Raw genomic sequence first — 27,326 nt, 5'->3', positions numbered from 1 at the left:
GGAGCCTCACACATCCCCTGACTCTGATGATGAGGCTGATGTGACGGGCAGAGCAGGCGGGAACACTGGTGACCTCTGCAGAATACCTTTGTAAACAGCCTTTTGACCATCCCATTTTATTTTTTTCTGGCCAAAACTAAACAACCCCTCCCACCAAATCCCGATCTCATATCACACATTTTCTTCAGGTCAACTCCTCCTGCTACAGCAAAATGAACTTACTTAGCCAGCCTGCTCTCTCTCTAACCGTCATCTCCTGCCCTGTCTCTGTGGTCAACTCTCCCATGCTGGAAGTGGAGAGCAAGCGCAGGCTGGAGCATCCCACTGGCAGGCACAGGAGGCACAGAAAGGGCAGGAAGGCTTAGGCCCCACATACAGCAGAGACCCCAGTGCAACTCCATGTCAGACACCTGTCTAGCAGCCTGCAGGACGGACTGGAAATGTCTTTCACTCTAACACAACACAGAGAAATCTGTATCATATAAGATGAAGGAAAGACCATGGCTGAAAATAGGTGAGATGGTCTGAACATAAGAAAATCATCCCAATTAATCATTGCTGAGGTGGGTTATTTTATACTTGCAGTTACAGAAACACACAAAAGTAGAGTATAAAATTAAAAAAAAAAAGATTCTTTAAACATTATTTCCTAATTTAGTTGAGAAAAGATAGTTTTCTGACTCTCACTGTATAGAGAAGCTCACAGCAGTACAAAGCTGGAGATTGCTGCTGCTCTCTCTACACAATGCAGCACGCACAGGAGACGCTACCAGGGTGTGTTCCCTGCACATGTTACAAAAATGACCTGGCAAAGAATCCAAAGTGCTCTCTTCAAACCCACACCTAAAAGCCTGTTTTTAAAAGTTGTGTAAGTACAGAAGTATCTCAGATGATTCTGTTGTTCTACTTGGTTAACAGATAAATGTGCAGATTAACAGTATTGAACTATAGCAGCAAAAATGGTCTTAGGTGTTTGTTGTGCATAAATGTAAAATGCAGGAAAGTCTCCACGTGATGGACTGCACAGCTCTGTCACAGGCAAACGTCCACCACGAAGGACACTCCTGGTAAAGCTGAATGTTCTATATGTCAAGAGTACTCATCAGTGACTGATCAGGCCAACTAAATCAAGGGAACTCAACATTAACTACACATTCTGATACTTGGAAATCATCCTAACATTAGTGGTTACTTAAGGAGAAAGAAAATGAAAAAAGTTTACCTCATAAAGTATAAAGTATGACATAGCAGTGAAATACAAATGTTAAAAGTACTTCATACAAAACACACCAATAGTTTAAAAAAATTAAATTCTCAGGCACAGGTACTGTGAATGTGGATGGGCACCTTTCTAAGTATCTTATGGAAAGTCGCAATGTGGCATTCATCCGGAATGTGTTCTTCATCCGGAATGTGGTGTTCTTTGTATCCGGGAGTGTTTTCTGGTGAAGTAAAACAGATTTAAAGTGAGAGTGAAGTGATGCTTGCTGCTTTGGTCACAGACAATACTATTTCTCTGCATAACAAAGGGTTACAATCGAGCAAAAGGATGGGCTTATATGACCAGAGTTATCTAAATCGGGCATGGTGATGCACTCCTGTAATCCCAGCAGCTCAGGGGCTGGGGCAGGAGGACCACATGTTCAAAGCCAGCCTGGGTCATTGAGCAAGACCCTGTCTCAAAATAAAATTTAAAAAAAGGCTGGCGGTGTGGCTCAGTGGTTAAGTAACCCTGGGTTCAATTCCCAGTACCAAAAAAAACCAAAAAACAAAAAACCAACAAACATTGTAAGATTCTTCTAATGTGGAAGCACTGCAAAACTGAAAAATACAGAGAAATAAAAATGTCCATAAGGGCTGGGGAGATAGCTCAGCTGGTAGCATGCTTGCCTTACAAGCACAGGGCCCTGGGTTCGATCCCCAGCATCGCAAAAAAGAAAAAGAAAAAGAAAAAAAGTCCATAAACTTTCAGAAAGTTTTATGAAAGCAGCAGCCAGGTCAGAGACAATAAGCAAACACTATGGTTCCCTCCTGCTCAAGTGAGCTCACTCCTCGAGTCCTGGCTCTGGTCAGCTGCACACCTGGTCAGGCAGAGTCAGCTCCCAGAGGTGGGAGTTCTGTTCTAGTGTTGTGCCCACAGGTAAGGCACCTCAGACCCCTGGAGCAGCACTGACCTCCTTCAGCTGAGCACACACCCTCAGGACTCATAAAGGTTCCCTGGGTGATCAGAGGGCAGTGACCAACCCAACCAGCTGAGTGTGGACAGACGCAGCCTTTACAGTAACTCCTCCAGCCAGTCATGCCCTGTGTCCTTTAATACACATGTTGTTCAACAGACCTTCCCCAATAAGCTGCAGAAGGGCAGGGGCTCTACTTTATTGACCAATGAACCTGCAAGCCCTCCAGGCCCTTCCATATCACCCATCTGCCTGCCGTGGAGGTTCAGGGAATCCTTGCTTTCTATCTTACCTACCCACGGCGTCACCGTCACAGCTAAGCTCTATGATCTGCCTCATGCCTCCAGAATGAGGTCCCTAGACTGCAGCGAAGACTTTCTCCCTAATTTTCAGCTCTTCTCCCAAGATCTCTGCCACCTCAAACTCTTTCATGCCCTGCTTGTGCCATCTGTTTGCCGCACTGTGACTTCCTTTTTGGGACACTTCAGGCTGTATCTGATGCTATCTTTCACTTCTTTCTTCTGGGAGCTAATGGGAGTGGACCTCTGCCTCTCTAGTCCTGAGAACCAGGTGTCTGCAGATTCCCATGAGGCAGGAGAGCTGGTGACATTCAGCCACAAATCAATGCAACTCACTAACTGATGGTCAAGCAGAGGTGCCTTGAGAAACTAGAGGCTAGTCGTTCATGGCAAGGGGACCCCAGCTGTCTGCATGGCTTCCCTGCGTGACGTCTTTACTCCTGAGCTATACAAGCCGTCTTAATAACACTTTTTAATGCTCTTAAAAGAGAGGTTCTCAATATTAATAAATTTTGAATGGTATGGCTAATGAAAGTATTTAAAAATTTTCTTCTGAGTCACATTTGTAAGCTTAAAAAACATAAACATCTTTACTAAGATGGTTGGTGGCAGTGGAGAAGTGGCTTCTGTATTTTAGAAGCAATCCTTTCTCATTCAGGGCTAGTGATGTGGTCCGTGTAAAACCTAAGAGTCTGTCATATTCAAGGCGAGCCAACAATGAGGTCCCTCAGAAACAAGTGCTTATTTTCCAGTCTGATGGATGCCAGGGTCTCTGAATGGTTAAAATGCAAACATCACCTCACACGTGGTGCCCAAGCGCCCCGCTGTCACCGTCACCACCTTGCATCTGCATCTGCATCTGCGCCTGCATCCTCGCAATCATCTCTTGCATGCGGCGGAGCTAGGAGACAGTGCATGTCAGACACGGGACTGTTCAGCTTAATGTCTTTCAACATTACTTATGGATGTTCTAAGGTGCGAGGAATTCTTACAAACCAACAAAAGGACCAACAACGTAATAGGAAGCCATGTAAATAATAAAAGAATACAATTCAAGTAAGACACAGATATCATCAACAGAAGCAGGAACTTAAGAAAAGCAAGACAATGAGATATTTTTTAACCTAAAAGGCGAGTCATTGGGGAATGGGATAGAGTCAGCTCTTCTGAAGGGCAAGGAGGTCAGAGCTATGAAAAGAGTAGATTTGTCCATCTTGATTTGATCCTTATCAATTTTCATCACTAAAATGTTTACTTAAATTTTCTTCGGGTAACTTTGTGGTGATGACTGTAATGACTACTTGAACAACATGGGGTTAATTTACCCAAGATGTGAATTTCCTTTTTGTCAAAGGCTGGTCTATTGTGGCCAAACTACTAGTGAACACCTGGCACTCCACTCTCTAGCAGGGCTGGGCACCTCTGCCAGACCAACGTTGACATTCCTCATCTACCTTTAGATGCCATCTGGGTGACTAATGCTCTGGCCTTTGGACCAGTAAGGCAAGCCTCTGGTCATTAGTTCAGTTTTAAAGAGCTTCCAAACCTCCTCTGATGAGGATGAGCTCATCAGCGCTCACCTGAGATGGAACATCACAGGCCTGGTGAGATGTCTCAGACAGAGCTGAATTCAGGAGGTTAGAAGACGGGAAGCCTGCACTGTCCTCCCACCCACACGGCTGCACACCTATCATCTTTAAAAATCTCTTAGTAGAGTTTTCCAACTTCTTCCCCCAGAAATCCTCCTTATTTTTTCTCAAACTACTGGCAAATGATGCCAAAGACAATTTCATTGTATTTTCTAGTTACTATCAATGTACACAGAAAATGATCTTTGAACATTTTATAAAAATCAGTAGTATCACCAAATTGTTTCCATGCTTTTTAGCTAAACTGCTAGATGTTTAAATACACAAAACGTGTATTATATATGTACACATGCATATTATTATAGATATCCCTCAAAACAACAGGAGAGAAAGCTACAATATTCCAATTACAGACGACGTTTCTGGAGATAAACCAAACAGCTTTAGTTGTAAGGACTTTTCGACTTACTTCAGCCTCCTTTTCCAGCAAGATCTGATCTTTGTTCATGTCTTCGTTCTCCACCTTCCTAGAGCAGAGAGAAATGACACGACACCATCATAATAAGCAAGGTGGGCCGTTTCTATCATAGATAACCAAGGAAGAGATCCACTTTAGAACTCTGAGAAACACCTACTTAAATTATATATTTTTATCATTTTTAAAATTAAAGACATGAAAAAAGGGAACGGAAAGAAGAAAAGCACAGACACCAGGAAGTGAGACGCTCAGGAGACTTCATGCCTTAGGCTGGAGTGATGGCCCCTACCTCCTTTCAAGGACACTCCTGCAGAGGTGAAAGGTCAGTGTGTTAAAGGAGCAAGAGCTGATCAGGAAGACAGAGCTGTCTCAGGTGATGGCGCAAGCTTCCCTAAGCATACTGACCAGACAGTCCAGGAGATTCCTGCTCTGCTGTTGCTTCCTGCCTCTAGTACCTTTATTAACGCCTGTCCCCAAATCAACACAATAAGATCTTGATATATACTTTATGCATATGAACAAATTCGTCATTAAAAAGTACATATTTTAATGAATACAGAAAATATTTAACAACTGCTATACATCTACTTATTTGTTCATTAAACTCTGTTCTAAGCAGAAAGCAAGCTGCTTTTGAAGTACCACTAATAAAGCCTCTGGCCTTTCAATATAAGGCTACACTTCATGTACATATTATGAGATCCACCCTCATCAGTATGTGTGTGTGTGTGTGTGTATGTGAGAGAGAGAGAGAGAGCTGCTGGGGATTAAACACAGGACCCCAAGCTTGTTAGACAAGTGTTCTACCACTGAGCTACATCCCCAGTCTTTTTTAAATTTGGGGGCAGGGTCTCACACTGTTGCCCATACTGGCCTTGAACCTAGGATCCTCCTCAGATTCCCAAAGTAGCTGGGGTTACAGGTGTGTGCCCAGCTCTTTTTTTTTCCCTCCTTCAAGGATAGAAAGGCGTGATTTGATTAAATTAGCAGCAACTCCCTTCTACTGTGTGTTCTTTTTTGACAACTGAGCCACATCCCCAGCCCTGTTTTGTATTTTATTTAGAGACAGGGTCTTGCTAAGTTGGTTAGGGCCTCAATAAGTTGCTGAGGCTGGCTTTGAACTTGATCCTCCTGAGCTGCTGGGATTACAGGTGTGGGCCACAGTGCCTGGCTTTCCCTTGAACAGTTTTTAAGTAGGAAGCTCGTGTTGCTTAGCAGACAGGAAGGCTGAGTGAAACACACAGGGGAGGGCAAACAGCACTCCAGGGGACATGACACAGTGGACAGGAGACGGTATGATCACCTGCCGCCTCTCTTGAGCCTTTCGGAACGGAAGTTTTCATAGTGAAGGTCCTGAGTCACCTCCTGGAGGTCCTGCATGTGGGTGCTGGAAAAGAAAAGGCACATACCAAAGTAGCTGCCGCCTGCACATGCCAGTCTCAGGAGAAACAGCTCTGCTGGCACACAGAACCCTGTGGACTATGTGGAAAGGTGCATGAGGTTGCTAGAATTTCACAAGAACATGGTTGTGGGAACATCCAGTGAGGTCTGGCTCTCCTCTGCCGCCACAGTCCACAGCGTATCACCCAAGGGGCCGGGTGTGCCTCTCCATGGTCCTCTGCCACCCCTGCAAAAGGTCACAGGCACTGGAGGGACCATATGCAGAAATGTTTTTAGGTGGATGATGTTCAAAGTAGAACACACATTCTAGAAGATCTTCTGGAGAACAGGTAATTTGCACATTATTAGTTTCCTAAGCTTAAGACTTACCTATTACTCATGTATCAGAAACAGCTGATAACTCAAGCCACAAGTGAGCCCGCAGAGTGAGGCCCTATTCCTCTCATGATGAACAGTGTTCTGGCCCAGTCCAAGCACTGAGAGCACACAGCACAACCCAGTCCTATTTACTCAGGATGGGGGCTCGCTCTGAGAACACATACGATGCTCAAGTGGGAATACCCACTCTCTGTGCTCAGCGTCCACACCCCACAACAGGGGTCCCCACAGCCCAGGTTAGATGAGTGCACCTCACCAGCTCACAAAACCGTCACGTCATGCTGAGACAGCCTGGATAGTGACGACTCACTGGTTTAAAGACATGACACACGTCTCATCTCACAGACCTGAGATGGTGGAGAGCCCCACGGACAGGACTGAGGAACAGTCCGCAGAAGAGGCGAGTGCAGCGTGTTTCAGGGGGTCCCCGGGGGTCTCCTCAGTGCCAACGCACACCAGGATGCTGGGTGCACCTGCACTGAAGGCCCTGTCGGAAGAACACACCAGGCTCTTACATGAGCATCGTTCTCAGCTTCAGAAAGTCGTTGTGCTCCGGGTTCTCCACCTCCACGACACCCCACGGGTAGAGGCGACCTCTGACCTTCTTGCCTTTGGCTTCAATCAACTGGTTGGATCCAACCACAGAGAATGGGATACTGGCCTAGAGAGAGACACAGCACAGACAGGCTGTATGCAGGGAGCCCCAAAGTCCTCCGAGAACACAGAACACCAGCAGAGGGTCACCCTGTCGCTATCCATGACAAGCTTCCCTGAGCGCTGAGGGCATGTTTGATTTGATGGAGTGGCAGATATTCTCCACATGAGACAATCAGGAAACAAACCCGCGCCTGACGTGGAAGCTGTGTCTAATGTAATTAAAGCAAACATAGTCCTGTAATTGGCCCAACCCAGACACTCTCCGAGGTGGGGTCTGCAAGGGTCTGCCCTCTGCCCACTCTCTCCTCCTAACTGCAGAGACCACAGGACACAGGAGCTGCTCACACTGTGCCCTGCAGCCAGCACTTGCCTTGAGAAGTCTAGTCTGCTCTTTAAAATCTTCATCTTCATCTGATTCTGCATCAGGTAAGTGATAGATTTTGATGTTATGTTCTTCAATTTCATCCAGAATCTGAATGAAAGACAAAACCAGGACCAGTTTTAGCCAAGTCTAATTCACATATTAGAAAAACATCAAATGTCAATGAGAATCAGAGTGGTCGAAGTCATTCTGAAACCATTTCATTGACTGTTAAAAAGGTCCTTGAGTGTGAAATCTCACAATCTGACCTATCAGCCAAAGCTGGTGAACAGGAGAAACTGGGCTGGAGGTGAACAAGCAGTCATCTACCAGTCATCCAGTTAAGAACCAATGTCCAATGGTCACTCTGTGCTGGGCACTGCATCAAACACCAGACACCCTGGCCACCAAGGCCATGTAAACAGCCTGCCTCCTCATCACTGGACTGGCTCTTTCCTTTTAATGAGGATGAGAGTCCTTCCTGTGGCCTGGGTCTTCTGTCATCACAGATGTTGCTCTCAAATCACTCTTTCCTAACTTAACTCCAGAAAAGACGCACCTCTTCACATCATTACTGAATACCTCCCCTTTCCGTGAATCCCCATTCCTGAGTGGGAGGAACCAGCAGTCAGCATGAACCTGGCCCAGCCCTGCAGATCCCACCTGTGGCTCCACGCTGGCCTCCTGATGCCAGGGCTTACATTGGGCAAATGAGACGTGGGAAAGTGTCAACCACGACTTAACCTCCGTTTAAACTGGAGGAGACGAGCAAGAAACGGACAACTCAGATGAGAGGTCACAGACAAGCTGGGAGGGCAGAGCTCATCAGTGGGAAACGGACTGGAGCAGCCCTGAAGGGAAAGCTGAAGCCACAGAGATGACGTGATCAGAGCAGAACCAAGGAATGCTGTCCTTGAGGGTAGCAGTCGGAGAGGCAAGGAGGGAAAACAGGCAGAGAGCATAGCAAGCCCTGCAGCCCCAAAGCCAGGGAGGGATGGTCCGGGGAAGCACGCAGCAGGGCTGGAGACGGGCTGTGGAGAGCCCGGGCAGCTGGAGGAGAGGCAGAGGAGGGTAGGCGGCTGGCACTCGTCTCCCTCACCCTTCCAGCCTCAGAACACAGGGTTAGGGGTTAGGATCAGAGCAGTCTGACCTCGACACCCTTTTCCTCCACCTAATGAAGATGAACACAGCAGTATATTAAAGGGGACAATTCCCTCACTAAAAAGACTCAGTCAAGCATAAAAATGTCTATATTTTCAGGCACTCTCCCAAGGGCCCAAATATTTCCTAAAAATCCAGTAGGTACTTCAGACAGTAAGGAAAAAAGGGTCACAACACTGACAACATCAGCTTCACATCTTCCCATGGCAAAAATACAAAAATCAAACCAGGAGAAATCATTTGCGACATGTCAACATCTATAAATCTCAGAATATACGAAGTCAATACAAAAGTGCTAGCCCGGTGTGGCCACATCTGTGATAAGCAGCTGGGAGCTGAGGCGGGAGGGTCACAAGTCCAAAGCCAGCCTCAGCAACAGGAGGCGCGAGTGACTCAGTGAGACCTGCCTCTAAATAAAATATAAAACAGGCTTGGAGATGGCTCAGTGACCAAGTGCCCCTGGATTCAATCCCAGGTGCCCCCAAAATAAATAGAAAATTAAAAAGCACACGACAACACCAGCAGCACTGCTCCCCAGGACACAGCCCCTAGGCTCCAGATGAAACCCCGCCAGCGCCACTGTCCGCAGAGGGCAACACTCACCCACCCTGGCCACCTTCCCCGCCTAACTTGGGTGAGCACACAGGATGTTTTGGGAAAGAAAATTGTTGCTTATTTTGGGGGAAATTTGCCATTTTCTAAAAATTTAAGTTCACATTAATTTCCCAAGAATTCATCTGATTTATACAATGGTGAGGACAGCAAACATTACTGAGTTCCTCTTATGTGCCAAGTGCTATTCTAACTCTTGGAATAAAGAACAAAGCAAAGAATCCTGATCTCAGGGACCAGGGATTGGGAGTGAGAAGAACCCAACCCTGGGCACAAGGTGCAGAGGACTTGAGCAGCGTGCAGGGCAGTGTCGAGGAGCAAGGGAGGCACCTGGGGAGGACCTTCCACAACAACCTTCCCCAGCAGGAAAGCACTGGGTCTGAGGAATGGCAAGGGGCAAAGGAACAGGAGATTTGGTCAGAAACTAAAGGGGGTCAGAGCCAAACAAAAAATAAGCCACTCATCCCTCAACAGGGAACTGGGAAAACAAACCACAGCACACTCCTATAGTGCAATACTGCAGACCCAGCAGGATCATGGCAGATCCACAGATGAGAAGGGTTAAGTATCTTTAAAACTGAAACATCCAATGGCAGAATAGTATTATGATACACTTTCATTCTGAAAAAACACAGACTATGTTCTGGAGGGACCACAGCTGATTGCTAACTGCTATTTCTGTGGTCAAATAAAAGAACTCTCAGTGCAGAGGCACATGTAAGTACTTTAATTTTCTTAAGGAGCATCATCAGAAAAAGATAAAATTTTTAAAAAACACATTGTCAACAAAGAGGCCTTAAGAAATACAAGGAGAGGGCACTAAATAGAGCACCGGAGAGACAGAGGAGCAGCATCAGAGGGGCTCAGCGCTGAGGCCCTGGCAGGCAGAAGTGATGGGGCGCTTTCCCCTCTGGGCACAACCATCCTGCTCAGACACACTGGAGTGGAACCATCTGCAAGGAGCATTTGGACAGAATAGCAGAGCCTCACATCTCCAACTCGACGCTGGGGGAGCTCCTTGCACCTAGCCGCCTGCCCCTCGCCAAGGGCATTTTTACCTAAGAGAATCTAAAACACAGAAATGTGATACTGTGATGAAGGCAAAATGCTAAAAAATCAAAACAAAACAGCAAGTGTCATGTGTGCTTTGAATCCTGTCCCCAAGACATAGGGCAGGTGTCGCAGCCCCCTCCTCCCTTCGGCTCCTAGGCCCCCCGGCACCAGTGACCCTGAGCAGCGGCAGGGCCAGGCCACACTCACCCTCTTCTTCAACCGCTCTCGCTCCTTCAGAGTGAGAGTGTCGGCTTTTGCAATGACAGGCACTATATTCACCTTGTTGTGTATTGCTTTCATAAAGGCGACATCCAAGGGCTTCAGTCTAAGGGAAAGAACAGGGAGTCACATTTTTCTCTCTCAAAGTCATTTCAATTCTTATATTGCAATATAGAGCTTGGGGTGACCTGCAAACCTGGGTAGCAGATCAAGTTTCCTTGGTGAACGATTATTTACCCATGTCCAAAAGGCGAGATGAAGTAGAAGCAGCAGTGCACCCTGTTGTCAATGATGTGCCGCCTGTTCAAGCCACTCTCGTCGTGCAGGTAGCGCTCGAACTGCTCATCGATGTAGGAGATGATCGTCTTGAAACTGAAATAGACAGAAACCGGCAGCCCCTAACTTCAAAGGGAAAATAAGCTTTTCTCCCCCTCCCACCAATAATATACAATCCAACAATTTCATTTTTAAAATGAGAACACAAGACTGACTTTTAGTTTGCAAATGGAGGAAATTTGGGAAATTGCCAAGTGTAAACTTCCTGAAGTGCCAGGTATCAACACCTCGAATGGAACATGTTAAGCAGGATCCGAGGGTGACCTTGTGAGGCCAGAGGTCTGCTGGTCCTTGCAAAGAGTGTAAATGAAGAGGAGCTGAGGAGCTGGATGAGCAGGGTGTGACCTGCTCAACAGGACAGTGCACCCATGTGACAGGAAGAAGGGAGACTCCTAATGCAAGAGAGAGGCTGAGGAGGGGGAGTTGTGGGTGTCTGCAGGCCACAGTGGCGCTCCACATAAGACCACAGGCGGCAGACCATCCTCCTCTTCTGTGCCTCACCTGTGTGTGAAGACAATGCCCACGAGCAGCCACCTACAAGCTCCATGACTCAAGCAACTTGCAAACAGTGTCCCCTCCTCCCACATGGAAGGGCAGATGGTGACCTCCTATCCACTGTCCAGGTCCAGCGCAAGGTGCTGCACTGATAACAGCTAGGGTGTGGCTCTTCCACCTCAGATCTCACTAGGCTATAAACGTCTTTAGAAAGTCAAAGTGTAAAAGTCAGCATTAAATAGGTTAAGTCTGTATTTAATATTTTAAACTGCCTCGTATTTTATTAGATAGAGCTACTGAAGCCTAACAACCACTCACTAAACTGATACCACCTAGGAACGAGAGCACAGTGGAACGAATAAGCCGCAGGTGCACAGTGCAGGGCCACTGGACTCTGAGCCTCTGTGGTTGCGTACCAGTCCCTGCAGTTGATGGCATCCCCATAGCCAGGTGTGTCCACAACTGTAAGGCGAAGCTTGACCCCACGCTCTTCAATCTCAACAGTGGAAGCCTCGATTTGGACAGTTCTTTCAATTTTCTCTAGAAAAGAAAAGAAATTTAATAGAGAAAACACCTTAAAGTTAAGCCAGTGTGCAAACAGGAGAAATTACCTGTTATTAATTCACTACCTCTCTTTGGAATAAGGGGCTCAGAAGATAATGCAGGAACTGTCAAACAATCCCAAAGTCAGCCAGGGAAATGGTAATGAAGACTGTCCTCCTTCCTTGAGAAGGTTAAAAACATCAACAACTGGCCAGGCACACATCTATAACCCCACTATTCTCGAAGCTGAGGCAGGATTGCAAACTCGATGCCAGCCTCAGCAACTTAGTAAAGTGTCTCAAAGTGAAAAATAAATAAAAACCACTGGGAATATAGCTTAGTGATAGAATGCCCCTAGGTTCAATCTCCAGCAGACAGATGTAGGGTGGAAAGGGGAGGGGAGGCAAAAAGATCACAAGTTCAAGTTCAAGGCCCGCCTAGGCGACTTAGCAAGAATCGGTCTGGAAAAAAAAAGGGGGATGGGGGTGGGCAGGGATGTAACTCAGTGGCAGAGTTTATTTAGCATGTACAAGGCCCTGGGTTCAATCCCCGTGCTACACTACATAAATAAGTAAAGTCAATATTTAAAACTATTAATTTGGGATAAATAAGATAACTTAAGAGTTGAATTAAAAAATACTGGCAGGAGGGCTTGCTTCATTCGTGTGGCAGCCCAGGACCCAGGGTGACTGTGGGCTCATGTGCTCGCTCAACAGGGCAGGTGCTGCAGTATTGCACTGAACATGCATATGGACACCGGTTCCTGCAGGGACTGTGTGTTAAGGATAGAAAACTTTCTCGCTCAATCCTCTTATCCAATGTACAATATAAGTAGGAACTATCTTTTACATTTTACAGACAAGACAAGGATGGAAACATGGATGTGTCAAACAAGCATACAGTCCAGACGCCAAGACCTCAGGCGAAGGACACTTTTCTAGGTGTTCTCCTTTAAAGAAGACACACTAACAGAACAACAAAACACAGGGTTAAGGTGTGAAACGTTCATCACGCACTCTTCAGCAACACTCATGTGGAACTGTAGTCACAACAAGAGAAGGACCTTTTTACCTGCGGCTCCAGGTATGATTCTTTCTGGGTAGAGATCAGTCAGGAATAGGCTATTTATGAGAGTCGACTTTCCTAGACCCGATTCACCTTTAAAGGGAAATAAGAGTCTTGTCAGGACCTTCTCCAAAGGCTGGCGCAGTGTGGAGGACCACACTGGGGTGAGCACCTCAGGACCACCAGCTGCTCTAGGCCATGACTATGAACCAGGCACCAACCACCCTTGTTTCACAGAAGGGGAAACACGCTCAGAGATGGTCTCAGAGATGGTAACGTGTGCAGATCAGGGCGCTATCCAGACCAGGGCCCCAGCTTGAATTCAGGTGTGGGATTTGAGAACTGTTTAGAGACACAATGTTACGTCTTGACAAATTTATGGAATGCACTTGGGAGTTATTTTTTTTTTTTGACAAAGAGAATGCAAAGTAGGTTTGGACAGTGAGTTCTGCTGATGTCACACTTACAGCATTTCAGAAGACTCTGACACGCCTGCCCAACAGTGCCAAGGCACTCCAGCCCCCAGCTCGGGGCTGGGCAAACACAGCAGAGCCTGCCACCTGGCAGGTTCCCTGGTACGCACTCCCTGTGACCTCCTACCTCCTGCCTGACATACCCACTTCCCACATTTGGCTGGGGGAGACAGTACCAGTTCAGACAGGAGCTGAGTTAAGGAGCCCTCCTTGGCTACTCTATATATTTTGAATGTTTGACATTTAACTCCAAAAAGATACAAAATACCAAAAATTAAATTTTATACTGGAAGGAAGTTCAAATTTCGATCCCTTCATTGCTGTTACCACCCAAGGCGTCATTCTGCAGGATGAGTGCTTCTGAGCTCAGGAGCTCGGTACAACGTTGCCCCTGGTGCTGGACCTTCCTAGGCCCCTCGGTTTACCTGGCCTCTGTTAAGTCCTGCACAGCATGGGAAAGGAGTACAGGTCTATTCTAAAAATCATTGTATCTGCCAGGTGCAGTTGTAATCCCAGCAGCTCTGGAGGCTGAAGCAGGAAGAACTCAAGTTCAAAGCCAGTCTCAGCAACAGTGAGGTGCTAATAAGCAACTCAGTGAGCCCCTGTCTCTAAATAAAATACAAAATAGAGCTGGGGATGTGGCTCAGTGGTGGAGTGTCCCTGGGTTCAACCCCCACCCCCACCCCCCCAAAAAAAAAAAAAAAACAAACCAACTAACCAATAATAAAAACAAACCAAAACCCATTTACCAAAATGTTCACTATCCCCTCAAGTTACTCTTTTAACAAACCCTTTGGGGATTCTTATGCCTTTTTATTACATGTGAACAGATATTATCAATATTTACTATGGGGCACAATTCTAGGCCTGGGGACAGGACAGAGAAGTCTCTGCTTGCAGAGCCTTGCAGTTCAGTGGGGGAGATGATGGGCAAAAGAACACCCATGGCTGCGCAGCAGTGGGACACAGCGGCAAAGGGACAGGTGCAAATGGAAGCCAGGCTGCTGCTCCTGGAGTTGTGGTACTGCAGTGCCATTGCTGGCAGGGGTCTTCACCTGGAGGGTGTGTGTGCTACTGCCCTTGGCACAGCCACAAACTAGCTGCTCCTGAACAGAGAACACCACGCCGCTGCAGGCCCGCCTGAGTGCCTCGTTCACGTTTCCCCACTCTGGCCAGCATCTGCACCCTGGCCAGGAACTGCTGGAGAAAAGAGAACTGAGACACACCAGCAAGGATCCAGATCAATGCCAGCCCATCACCTTCCAAAACCATAAACAGAAAGCAACGGGCCAAGCAGTGTTACGTCTGTGTACAGAAGCAAGCAAAGACTGGCCAGGCAGAGGCCTCCCCAGTCCACGGACGGCTCCTGTCTGCACTGACCACAAACAGCCATGGGCACGGGTGGCACCATAAAGAAGAGACACAGAGGAATGAAGTTCAGCCTTTTAGTCCCATTAGGCAAATCATCACAAAGGTTTCAGACTTAAAGTTTTTAAAATCTAGACCTTCAAATCTTACGGAATCTCTCTTCATATTAGTTTTTTGATTTTTGACCAAAACAATTATGAAATTGCTTTCTCAAACAATATACAAGGCTTTTCCCAGGAGGCTGCTCTTGCCCCTGCAAACAGCCCCCCGTGAGTGGGGCCCAGGGCACACCAGCGTGGCAGGGCCCACGGCTGTGTGCACCCAGGACGCAGTCCTCACCAGGTGCACACAGCCACACAGGCCTGTGCCTGCGTCCACCCATCTCCACTCTTTCCAGTCAGTTCTCAAGTGCTCACTCTAACCCTCTGGTGAATTTGGTCACATTAACAACCTACTAATCTTCCTACAGGCACAGGTGGCAATATGCTTTATTCTATAAACTAAGTGCCATCCCTCATAACGGTGGGTAGAACAACTCAATGTCATTCTTCATCTGACAGGAACTTCCAGCCTCCTGGTCACCAAGTTCTCAGGGGCACTCTGCCACTCGGCTCCCTTCTCCTGTCTTCACACAACCTCCTCCTCATCTCAGAATCCCTGCAGGTTTGCTCCCCAAGTGTGTGCAGCCTTGTGCTTGCAGGTGCTGGATCACTCCATGGACTAACTTCTTTGGACCTCTGGCACAAGTTTAAAACTACATCTGTGCTCAACAGCCTTGTTTTCAGTCAGCTGAGCTGGGGTTTCCCCAAGGTACCATTTCTCCTGGGCAACTAACAGGATCATTTTAAAGTTGAAAGTCCTTGTGGTTAACTTTCTAGCTCTTTTCTTCACTACCATCTCTTTCTCAATCCCTAAGTGCCTGCTTGTTTTTAAACCAACTCTACTGAGATAAAATTCACATACACATTAATACACCATTAAGCTGCACAGTTGGATTAGTAATGGCAAGATACACACCCGATAACCAAACTCCACTCAAGACATGAAACACTTCCACAACTCTCTAGAGTTTCCCTACCTGTCTCAGCCATCTCTCTTTCCAGTGCCCCTACAAGCTCTGTCACTACAGAGGGGCTTTGCTCCTGCCAGAACTTCACATAAGCAGAAGCCTACACTGTGGCCTGTGTGGCTGCTGGTGCTGAGCATGGCTGAGATCAGTCCCTGTGCTGTATCTAGTCACGTGCTTCTTTGCACTGCTGGGCATTAATCTGCTCTGCTGCTGTCAGACACCTGTGCCATTCCAGTCTGGGGCTGTGAGAAAGTGGTGTCCACATTCACATCAAGTCTGTGGCAAAGTGGGACTACTGGGTTTTAACCACTCAAAGTGACAGGAGCATTTTGTATTCTCGCTGGCTGTTAGCAGGGTTCCAGTTGCTCAACACCCTCGTCAATGCTCGGACTACCTTCTGCGGACAGGGGTGGTGCCTCCCCATGGGGTCCACATGCACATCGAGGCATGGGCTTCCTGGCCAGCTGTGCCCTCCTCAGTGAAGTGTCTACTCACACATTTTACCCTCCGTCACCATCTGTCATGCTGAGGTGTAAAGACGTTCTCAGGTTCCCCACAACAGCCCTTTCTCAAAGGTGGTACTATGGATACTCTCCCAGCATACGGCCTGACTTTTTGTTACTGGTGTTGTGAGTCAATTTTTAACAAAGCACAACTGATTTTTTCTTTGTGATTGCTGTTCTTCATTCCGAAGAGATCTGCTTACTCCAGAATCATATAATCATGCCTGTCCATTTTCTTCTAGAATTGATAGTTCTGCATTTAGGCCCAGGACCCCTTTCTAATTGACTTCCCTCATCTAATCATCCAGCTGTTATTTGCTCCACTTTCAAATCACCTTGGCACCTTTGACCTGCACATGTCTACTGCTGGGCTGAGCCAATCTCCATGTCCACCTTGCCCAGGCTGTCTTGACCTCCGCTGCTAAGTCTTAAAATGCATGCTGCATGTCCAACTCTGTTCTTTCTCTAAACTGTTTTGTTTATTCCATATCCCCAACACTTGCATTTCGACTTTAAAATCAACTTGTTCATTTCTATTTTTCAAAAGTTGAGTGGGACTTTCATTGGGATCAAATTGTCTCCATGCATCATTTAGAAAGAAAAGGACATCTTAACAGTGTTGATCCACAAGTGGGGCAGATCTCACATATTCGGGTGGTCTTTAAAATCTCTCAGCAGTATTCCCAGTACACATGTCCTGCATATATTCTGTTAGCTCTACCACTAAACAGCGTAAAATTTTTATGGTATTGTAAATGGTACTGTCTTTGAAAAGTTAACTAGTATTATTATGGTACTGACTTTTTAAGTTCATTTTTAAATTGTTTGTTGGTAATACACAGAAATAAAGTCTATTTTTATATGCTGAACTAGTATGAAAACTCACTAAAATTTACTTATCAATTCTAGTGGTCTGGTGGATCCCTTAGGATTTTTTTTTTTTTTTTTTTTTAACATACACAAATCACATCATATGCAATTCAAGATGTTTAACTTCTTCTGGTTTTTCACGCAGTTTTTTAAGAGTAACATAACCCTTCTAGTATACACTCTTAACCCTAGGTTGAGCTATCTTCCTTTTATTTCTAGTCTATTAAATTTTTCCTTTAACACTATGAATTCTTACAAATGCACTTTCAGATATCATGATTCTTTTTCTTTATAACCACCACAGACAACACTGAGTTTCTAAAGATGAACAGTGTAGTGCTGTGGTAAGTTCCATTCATTTAATCAGCTCTTCAATAATTAACTTGTTTGAAAATAGTCTGTTCCGGGGCTGGGGTTGTGGCTCAGTGGTAGAGTGCTTGCCTAGCATGCGTGAGGCACTGGGTTCGATTCTCAGCACCACATGTAAATAAATGAATAAAATAAAGGTCTATCAACATCTAAAATAATATTAAAAAAAAAAAAAAAAAAAAAGAAAATAGTCTGTTCCAATGGTATTACTGTATTAGGGAATAATATGAGCAAAATACAAATTTCACATCTGCTTCTGCACAATTTCATTAGGGAGAAACCCGGGAACACAGAAAACAATACCCCCAGTGCCCCGTGACCTCACTCCCCTGAATGCTGTAAGCCACTTTGGAACCTCCAGAGCCATACAGTAGCTGTTTGCTAACACATAAGTTACTACACAACTTGGACGCCTGAAAGACCCATAAACAGGTTTTTCTGGGTGAAAGTTCCAGAGTGCTTGAGGTCTCTCAGCTCTTTCATGAGGTGACAGTCAATGTCAGTAAGTCTACGGGAGTGGAGTGTGTTTCTAAGCAGGTCACCCACACGGCTACCTACAGACCTCAGTTCCTCACCTTGCAGACTTCTACATGAGCTGTGGGAGTGTCCTCTCAATGCACAGGTGGCCTCACCCACCTGGAGTGAGTGAATCCAAAGGCAGCAAGCTGTGAGTCATGATGCCTTTCATGACCTAGTCTTACAAGTCACACACCTTCATTTCTGCAGTGACCTCTGGCTATGTAGGTAGACTCTGGGGGGTTGGGGTGGGGGCTGGAGGCAGAAGGGTCAAGAAGACAAGGAGGTGAAGATCACTGGAAGCCCTTTTGTAAGTCAGCTGCCACAATGAGCAAAACCTTTCATCACGAGCCAGATGAGATGGTGTATGCCTGTAATCCAGCTACTGGGGAGGCTAAGGCAGGAGAATTCCAAGTTTGAGGCCAGCTGCAACTCAGGAGATCCTGTCTCAAAGTCATAAAAAATTTTAAAAGGGCTAGGGATGCAGCTCAGAGGTAGAGCACCCCTGGATTCAATCCCTAATACTGCAACATTCCCCACCAAAACCCCACATTCATCATATATAAAGAGACGAGAGAAAAATGATAATTTTACTCAAGTCAAATGAAAAAAACACATGTATACACACACACACACACACATTTTTTTCCCCAAAATTTTGAAGTGATTTGAATCTGCCAAAAGGAATCCCCTTCTATTCTAGGTCATGTTGCTACTATACCCCATGGCTGGAAAGAGGACAGCTAATTAATGAACTTAAGTTATAAATTAGTTTCTTACCAACCACCATCAATGTGAACTCAAAACCTTTTTTCACTGATTTCCGGTGAACTTGATTGGGAAGATTTGCAAATCCAACATAGCCAGGAGTTTCTGGATTTATAAACTGAGTTGGTTGTTGCTAAAAGAAGATTTAAATAAAAGAAGAAGAGCTAATAAATAATTTGTTTTTAAGATATAATCACTTAGACCTGTGGCAAACATCAGTGGCGGTTCTAAAAGACCATATTTCTATTGGAAAATGGTATTTTTCACTTATGATCACTGAAAGAGAAAACAATCCCTTAGCTATATGCTAACCTAAAATTAACATTGTTAATCAATATTCTGCTCATGAATTCAGCAATACATAAAAGGTACAAGTTTATTAATTCCTCTTAGGTTGCAATTTCAAATCATGACTTGAGACAAATGGAGTTATAGGGGAAAAAAAGCACAATAAAGCTTACAAGATAGTACTGAACTGGGTGGTTTCGTTCCACAGGCCTGGCTACCAGACCCTGAGAGGGACACACTTATGAAGGGGAGACAGCTCTGTGGGAGGCACCAACACAGGCCAGGCAGGCCACCTAAAAGCGGGATGCTGAGCATGTGGCTTCAAAGACCAAGAAAGAAAAGAGCAAAGAATCAATACTCCTGAAGGAGGCAGGCCCATGGGTGGGGGTGGGAGAGCAAAGCTGGCGCTGGGCAGGGGCACACTGAGAATGAGACGGCATTTTCAAACAAACACAACTGGTTTATTAATTGAAAATATATAAAGCAGTATTTCAGGATTCTATTTTGTAAACTGCATTCACACATACACACTAGTGAAAAAGAATAGACATAGATTTTAGGGGTGGTTTTCTGCAGGGTGGAAAAATGGCTAATTCTTATTTTCTTTTTTTGCTTATCTGTGCCTCCACTAATACTGGTATAAAAAGCAAAAACTGATATGATTTTTAAAAAATAGATGGCAATGGACAACAACAGGCTCAAAACCAGAAGGCAAACAGAAATGATCTTGCGATTCCAACCCCAAGCTCCACTTTTCTCAGCTTGTATCCTTTAGAATCAACTTACCTAAGGCTGTGGCCAACTCACAGAGCTGAGCTAGACCAGACAACCAAGTCTCAGAGCCCACCAGTCTCAGCACGACAACGATCCAGAGTTACCCTCTGATTAGTCTGCTGGGAATGATGTAAGGAGGCTAAGTGGATTGTTACTCCTGTGTTTAGAAAAAATAAACCTGAGAAAAGAGACAGCTTGGGGCTGAGGATATAGCTCAGTTGGTAGAGTGCCTGCCCCGCAAGCACAAGGCCCTGGGTTCAATCCCCAGCACCGCAGAGAAAAAAAAAAGAAAAAAGAAAAGAAAAGAGACAGCTTGAAACTTTTAGAATGACAAATTAGACTTCTTTATCTCAATGAATCAAATATATCATATAAATCCTGACTGTAAACAGTCTGAAAAAGTAGATCAGTTTCTCCTCACATTGTAGATACATGATGAAACATGACCTTACCTTAGACATCTTTCCTGGTGTCTCCTCTATCTGTTAAAAACAAAACAAAAACCACCTCAATGTCTGCATGCATATGTACACCCACCTGCTGAACAGCAGGACCCACATACAGCGCCAGCACCCCTTAGTGTCTCAAGGGCCTCAGATACTTTCCCAGAAATCATGAACGTCATCTCTTGTTACAGAGGCCAATGAGATTTAAATGTTGGACACTGACGAAAGTAGCCCCACACACATGGCGCACACGTGATACACTCCACATCTTCGGTATTCAGCTTTCTTTTCAGCTACATGATAGATACCCTACACTCCCTGCCATCCGTGGTGCAGAGCACAGAGCTGCTGGAAGTTCCACAGTCATTTTAAAGAAGTCTGGAACTCATGTGCAAATCTTAGCACCTTGAAGCTTTGGGAAACAAAGAGAGCAGCAAGGCCAGGAAGTGTGCCTGAGGTCCAGTGTGACTCTCAGGTGCAGACGACACAGAGCCTTCTACCACTCTGCTGTCTTCCCCCTTTTCCCTAAATCTTAACATTCCTGAATATTGCATATGCCAAGTTTCTCTTCTAAATGGAAATATTCCCAAGCATCTTAGAAGAAATGAGGTCCCCACACTGCAATTAATTTGAGCTGGTTATGCAAGGTAATGGCAGTAAAAGTCAGGAGTCTTTAACTTTACAGATCAGGTCTTAAAGAACACCTAGGCTACACTGACACTGTAAGTCTCAGTTCTTCCTTTTAGAGGCCCACTCTATGCCTCAGCCTTGGAAAATCAAGGAAATCTCCTTAACAGCAAGAGTTCCCACAGGAGAGAAAGGGACAGATAGAAGAAAAGAAAAAAATAAATTTTTCTAAGAACAAAGAGCAGACTCTCTATATCTTAACCAACTACACAAAACTGCATAAGAGAGATAAATTAAGGTCTCTTGAGTAGAAAGGATATTCTAGAAAAATTCTAATAGACTAAAACTGAAAATAATAAACAACTTCAGCAAAACCGGAGTTGGAAAAGGAGCAGAGGGAGAAGTGAGGATCAGACGGAAGCACACAGTTTTGCAGAGGTGACACCTTGACTTCAAACAACAAAAACCAGTGTCTGATTTGGAAAGGAAAGGAAAATCACTGAAGAGAATCAGAGGAGACCCTCCCAATGAAGAGAAAGTAGATAACGAATAGCAACTTGATCACCCAGCAAAGACAAGGAAAAGGAACCAGAGGAAACAAAACCAACAACAGCTCTAAATCAAAACAAAAGGGATGAAATTCAAGAACATCAGCCATCAATATAAATGTGAGAGAATCACATTCTTCCTAGGGATATAGCTCAGTTGTAGAATGCTTGCCCAGCACGTGTGAGGTCCTGGGTTCCAACCCAGCACTAAAAACTTTAAATTTTTTTAAAATCAAGAGGGCAGGGGATATGGCTCTGTGGTAAAGCACGTGCCCACCGTGCAGTGGGGTGTGGAGCAGACTGGGTTAGAACAGACAGACCAGCCTGCTGGCTGTAAGCAACGTGGAAGAAATGTGCTTAAAACAAAGGATCAAAGAAAGGCTGAAAAGAAAGGGAGAGGCTGAGATACCAAGCCAGGGAACACACAGGAGAGACAGGATTCATGGTAAAAGAACTAAACAGCGGAGACAAAAACACAAGAAAACTTCATGAAAACACAAAGAAAGTAGGGAAAGTCCATGGCCTTTCTCAGCACTGGACAGACAGTGGACACAGATGAGCAAGGCAGAGAGGACTAAGCGACACCACAGACACACTGACAGCAGAGGACCCTGGACTCAACAAAAAAAGCATCTTAAAGAAAAAAGTGAAACTTTAAAAATCTGGGATTTACATGTGTTAATGACACTGACAATAAAGAAATTTGGCACTCAAAAAAATGAAGAGAATGAGTCAAAAGGAAACAGAAAGAAGAAATTAACAAGCAGGAAAACTAAACCTACAAGAAAAAACAAAAGGGGAAAAAAATCCAAAAGTCACGTGTCTGAAAGGAACCCCTCAGCAGTCCAAAAGGACGAGAGCGCGCAGGCCAGGGGCGGAGTGGCAGGAAGGAGAGGCAGAGGGGCCAGTTCCGAACCGCCCAGAGCCAGCACCACCCAAGGACGGCAGAGCAGACCCAAGGGAGTAGGAGCTCACTCCACAGCGGACAAGCCACGACACAGCAAGGGAGACACTCCACGTCTTTTATGAGGGCTGCACGGTTTTAATGACAGATCCAGATGGGAAAGGGAGGAGGAGGGAAAGAGAGAGGGCGCAAAAGAACCTTCAGGAAGGAAGGAAGCGTTGACCAGCACCCTAAGTCAATCTCATTCATGAATATCAGTGCAAAAATTCTAAAGAAAATATTTGCCAGCAACTAGATTCCACAGGTTTTTTTTTTTTTTTTTTTTTTTTTTTTTTTTTTTTTTTGTGGTGCTGGGGATCGAACTCAGGGCCATGTGCATGCAAGGCAAGCACTCTACCAGCTGAGCTATCTCCCCAGCCCTAGATTCCAGAAATGTATCAAAAGGCTCTATCATTACAACAACAAATTAAAGAAACACTCATGGATAAAGAGATGCTGATGAAGTACACAATAAAATTCAGCAACCAATCCTAATATAAACACCAAGTAAGGAAACTACTTAAATATAATTTGGGATTATTTCCTAAAACCAGTGTCAAACGCTATTCCCTAAAAAACGGAATGTTAAACCTACTTAAGTTACAACCAGTAATTAAGTACAAATGTCCATTACTGTTTCAAAGCTAGGGCCTTCCAGGAAACTGAAGCAGCTCGAAGACCCCCTCTTCAAATCCTCATTCTTTTGATCCAGTCAGAAAGATTTCAGACGTGGCTCGGAGTAACAGGAATGAGTTTCCTGAAGGGATAGGAAAAGGGAAAGGGGCACTCTCCAGGGAGACAGTGGGTCTTCTCAGAGAGAAGAGGGACACAGCTCTCCTGCACTCTCGTTTTGCTGGGATCCTAGAAAGTGTCCACAGTCACACCAGCTTCACCTCTTGACTTTTGACTGGCAGCAAGATGACATCAGACTTCTAAGTCCCCACTGCCATGGCAACTCTGGGTCAGCCTGGCCCATCCTGACTGGTCTTAACTGATTCTTCATACATTCTTACAGATTTCAGATTTTATGGTTAGGAGGAACTACCTTTATCTCCCAGAGTTTAAGGGTCATTGCGAGTCTCCCCACTCAAGGTAACTTGGGTTTCCCTTATCAACATTATTTGGGGCCTGCATTTCTCCTGCAGATAGGCAGTTTGCTGAGGAATGTGACATCCTGTCCACTTAGGCCGGACAGGAGTGCAGGTAAATTGCTTCTTGGAAAAGAAGGCAAGTAGGGATCAGCACAGTGGGCCCTATTTATAGAATTACTCCCTTAACCTTGTGTCTCCAACATCCTCATATCTGTCTGTTCCCTAACATTACCACAATTATTTTAAAATACTTATAAAAAACTTCAAATGCATAACACAAACCCCCCATGTACCACCCATTACCCAGATTCAAAAATAACCAACTCAAGACCAATACCAGTTCACCGATCCCCATACTTACTCCTCCTCTCTGTCCTGGACTGCTGGGAAGCAAAACCCAGACGTAGCATTTCACTTACATTTTGGTATGCATATCTAAATATAAGGGCTCCTACAAATGACAATACCTGAGGAAACAACAGCTTTTTAATAGAACCAAAAACCCCCAGTATTCCTATTTCTTAACTGTCTGGACTTTTTTTTTCCCCCATTCTAACCAGAATCCAAATAAAATCTAGACACTTCAATTTCACTATGATTATTTAATACTACTTTAGTGAGTTTAGTGAATGCAGTGAAACAAGAAAATGAAAATATGAAACAAAAACTGTTCCTAATAGGATTGAATACACAGAAAACACAAATATTTTAGTAAAAAAAAAAAAAAAAAATTCTGCCAGTCCCAGTAGTGCATGCCTATAATCTTGATGGCTTGGGAGGCTGAGGCAGGAGGATGGGGAGTTCAAAGACAGCCTCAGCAAAAATGAGGTCCTAAGCAGCTGGTGAGACCCTGTCTCTAAATAAAATACAAAATAGGGCTGGGATGTGGCTCAATGGTCAAGTGCCCCTGAGTTCAATCCCCAGTACCCACCTCCCAAAAAAAAAAAAAAAAAAAAAAAAAAAAAAAAATTCTAAGTCAGGAGGCATGGTGACACACAACTGTAGTCCCAGCAGCTTGGGAAGCTGAGGCAAGAGGTTCATTTGATCCTGGAAGTTGGAGGCCAGCTTGGGCAACATAGCAAGACTATGTCCCTACCCCCTTCCAAAATGAATTTTAGAATAAAATGATTTAATAGGGTGTCTAAATACCAGACAGATATTAACTAAGTCAAACTTCTTCCAATAGTAGCAATAAATAAGGAATGCAAAAAGGGAAAATGTCATTGACAACATAGTAAAAAAACAAAAAACAGAGACATAGAAACAAGTTTAGAAATAAGAGGAAACAGGTCCTATGTGAATCAAATTATTTTTATTTTCCTCGAAATAGCAAAATTATATCCAATTCTCACAGGAATCTCTAATGATGGGCTTTGTTCTTAAGGGACTGGCAAAAGAGCTTCATATTCATGTGGAAGTACAGATCTCTGCAGACAGAAGGGTCAGCACTTGCTTTGCCAGCTACCACACCTACTCGACCTCAAACCAGCCCTGTGACAGAAATATCAAAGTGCCTCTCCTGGACCCACAGACCCTTAGCCTATTGCACCCTGGTTTTGGTCACTCTGGCCACTGAGATCCCACGTCAGCGCTGGCTGCCGCCATCTCTGCACTGTACAGAGACACTGGCCTCATGCTGCCCTCCAACCTCTGTTCTACTATGCTCCTCCAGGGAAAATGGTGACTTCCACTACTATCTGGCTCCTCCATATCAAGATCTATCTTGAGGCACAAGGATGGGAAAATGGAGAACACTCTGCTTTCCAACAACCATGAACACTCAGATATGCTGTAATGTTTCCAAGCTCCTCTTGCCACCTCCTACTTGTTTCACATTGATTTTTTTCTGAAACATAATTTGGATCCACAATGATTTTATAACAATTTAAGTTATTAGCTACGTTAAACAAAAACTGAAAGGGAACTGAACCTTTGGAGCACCTGGTTTTCAGTGAGAAAGTTCTGATTTAGTAACAGGTTGCTGAGCACTGCAATTGATTAAAACCTTGGGTTTTAATCTCAAATCTCAAAAATGTGGTCAAGTGAAAAAATTTTGTTCTTTCACACAATGCTCAATCCAGATGCTGAAAGCTGTTTATCCTTATCCCACAGCTTGGTTCTTCCACAGAGCATTATTCTCATCCAGATTTACATATAAGAAACCAACTTTCCCAAACAAGGGGTCAAGAACAAAGAAAAGAATCCTGGCATTATACATTTTTATTCTGCAAGTGACATTAATATTAATGAAATACATGAGAATTATCACTCATTTAGATATACTATTCCTGATTTGCTGTATCACCAAAACCCATAGAGTGATCCCTCCCCTCCACATGGGACTCCAAAGGTTCATCATTCCCTATCTGAAGGGCCTGAAATGCTTCCACATTGATTCTTTCCCTCGAGGAAAGCACATGCATCCAAGCACCCTACAAGTGTACTTTTTGTAGCAACCAGCCCAACCATGAGCACAAAGTGGAATAAGTACAGACAGTATCCACAGCTTCATCTCAACTCTTCAGTCACATGAGTTTTGATGCATCCTTTCCTCCAGAAAAAAACTTTTCCCATTTACAGGAGACTCTATATTTTGGAATTCAGAAAAAGAAACCTGAATCATATTCATTTAGGTCCTGCCCTCTTTCACTAGGTCACCCTGCTAATTTCTTTTCAGCTCTTTACTCTGAACCGTGGCACTGGTGACAGAGAGCAGAGTGGAAAAGGGAAAAGTATCAGCTAAGTAAACCACTGTCAATCAGACATAACAGTATACCTGCCAGTGCTAAGTGCGGCAAAGAATTCCTGAATGGTAGGTACGAAAAATCATCAGTGAATGTAATGAAGCTCAAGTTAGAAGCCTCAGAAAACAGCCCCAGGTCATCATCGGTTTCCCTGTCGTGCAGTACTACTTTGTATCTTCGCTTACTTGATAAGCTACTACGTGCTGGTCAACGTGTGAGTGACCACTACCTCACAGCAGGCGAACTGGAAATCCTGCACAAGAAGCGGGCAACGACTTTAGGCGAGCGAGGCCCAGAGGCTGCATGGGTCAGGGCACCGTCAACGGCGTCTGAGCGCGTTCAGGGGGCTGGTCCCGGGTCTGAGCTCTGCAGGGTGGACAGGGTCGGGCGGTACTGCCGCGAAAGGGAGCCGGGAAGGCGGAGGGCAGGCGTGGTCGGACTCCGGGGCCCCTCGCCCCCGCCGGGCGCCATCCCGCGGTCTCCTTCGCACTCATGCCACTCAGGCGACCCTTTGTCCGCGGAGAGGCCCACGTATCAGTCGCGCCCAGCCGATCCGCGCGGGTGGGCTCCGCGACCGCGAGCTCTGCAGAGGTCGCGGCCTGACTGGCACGTCCTCCACGTCTCCGGGACGAAATGGCACCGTTAGAGGGACAAGATGGCCCCAGAACCAAGCGCCCGGCGGACGCGGCTCCGCCGCTTCCCTCCCCAGCCCGCACGCCCGCGGGCCCCGCCCGGAGACCCAACGTCCGGGCCGAGCCGGGGATCCCGCGGCCGCGCAGGCCCTCCGCCCTCGGGGTGGGGACGGGCCCGCCGCGCCCCTCAGCCCCCGCCCCGGCCCCCGTGGCCGACCCGCGCCCGAGCGGGGCGCCCCGCACCTCCTCGGGAGGGTCGGTCCGTAGCTCCAGGCCGCGCACCTGCGAGAACAGTCGGACAGACTCACCGCCGATCCGCCAACCCGCTGAAGAGGTGCCGACCCAACGCGCCTCCGACCGGACCCGCCCCGCCCCGCCCCGCGCGCAGGCGGATTGCGTCATCACGCCGCCCCGCCCTTGCCAACACCTTCCTGGCCCGAGAGGCCCGGCCTTCCTTCCCTCCCCCGCGTGGG

General features: G+C 45.8%; 1 protein-coding gene across 2 annotated transcripts; it reads right to left on the bottom strand.

The window, feature by feature from the left end:
• Positions 1–622: 622 nt before the first annotated feature.
• SEPTIN2 (septin 2) lies at positions 623–27,229 on the bottom strand. 2 transcript variants are annotated; one of them, XM_079133688.1, is made up of 13 exons: positions 27,097–27,229; positions 20,275–20,304; positions 18,773–18,893; positions 12,831–12,917; positions 11,633–11,756; positions 10,623–10,757; positions 10,374–10,491; positions 7,350–7,451; positions 6,838–6,983; positions 5,847–5,930; positions 4,535–4,592; positions 3,275–3,377; positions 623–1,442 (listed from the first exon to the last, which is right to left on the bottom strand). In XM_079133688.1, the coding sequence occupies exons 2-12, from the start codon at positions 20,281–20,283 to the stop codon at positions 3,276–3,278; spliced, it is 1,086 nt and encodes a 361-aa protein (XP_078989814.1). In that variant the 5' UTR covers positions 20,284–20,304; positions 27,097–27,229; the 3' UTR covers positions 623–1,442; position 3,275. The 2 variants fall into 2 exon arrangements, with proteins under 2 accessions (XP_078989814.1, XP_078989813.1); XM_079133687.1 differs by lacking the exons at positions 623–1,442; positions 3,275–3,377; positions 4,535–4,592; positions 5,847–5,930 and having other exon boundaries at positions 6,844–7,451; positions 27,136–27,220.
• Positions 27,230–27,326: the final 97 nt, after the last annotated feature.

The sequence above is a fragment of the Sciurus vulgaris genome (genome assembly GCF_902686455.1).
Source record: "Sciurus vulgaris genome assembly, chromosome: 3".
Classification (NCBI taxonomy): Eukaryota; Metazoa; Chordata; class Mammalia; order Rodentia; family Sciuridae; genus Sciurus; species Sciurus vulgaris.
This window is presented reverse-complemented; position numbering and strand designations above follow the sequence as displayed.

What these genes read in the sequence shown, in the direction of transcription:
- SEPTIN2 (XM_079133688.1), bottom strand. An exon ending in AGCAGACTAGACTTCTCAAG is followed by an intron (nt 6,984 to 7,349) that starts GCAAGTGCTGGC and finishes GTCTCTCTCTAG; the next exon opens with GCCAGTATCCCATTCTCTGT. An exon ending in TGCTGGAAAAGGAGGCTGAA is followed by an intron (nt 3,378 to 4,534) that starts GTAAGTCGAAAA and finishes ACTGTCTCCTAG; the next exon opens with CTCCGCCGCATGCAAGAGAT.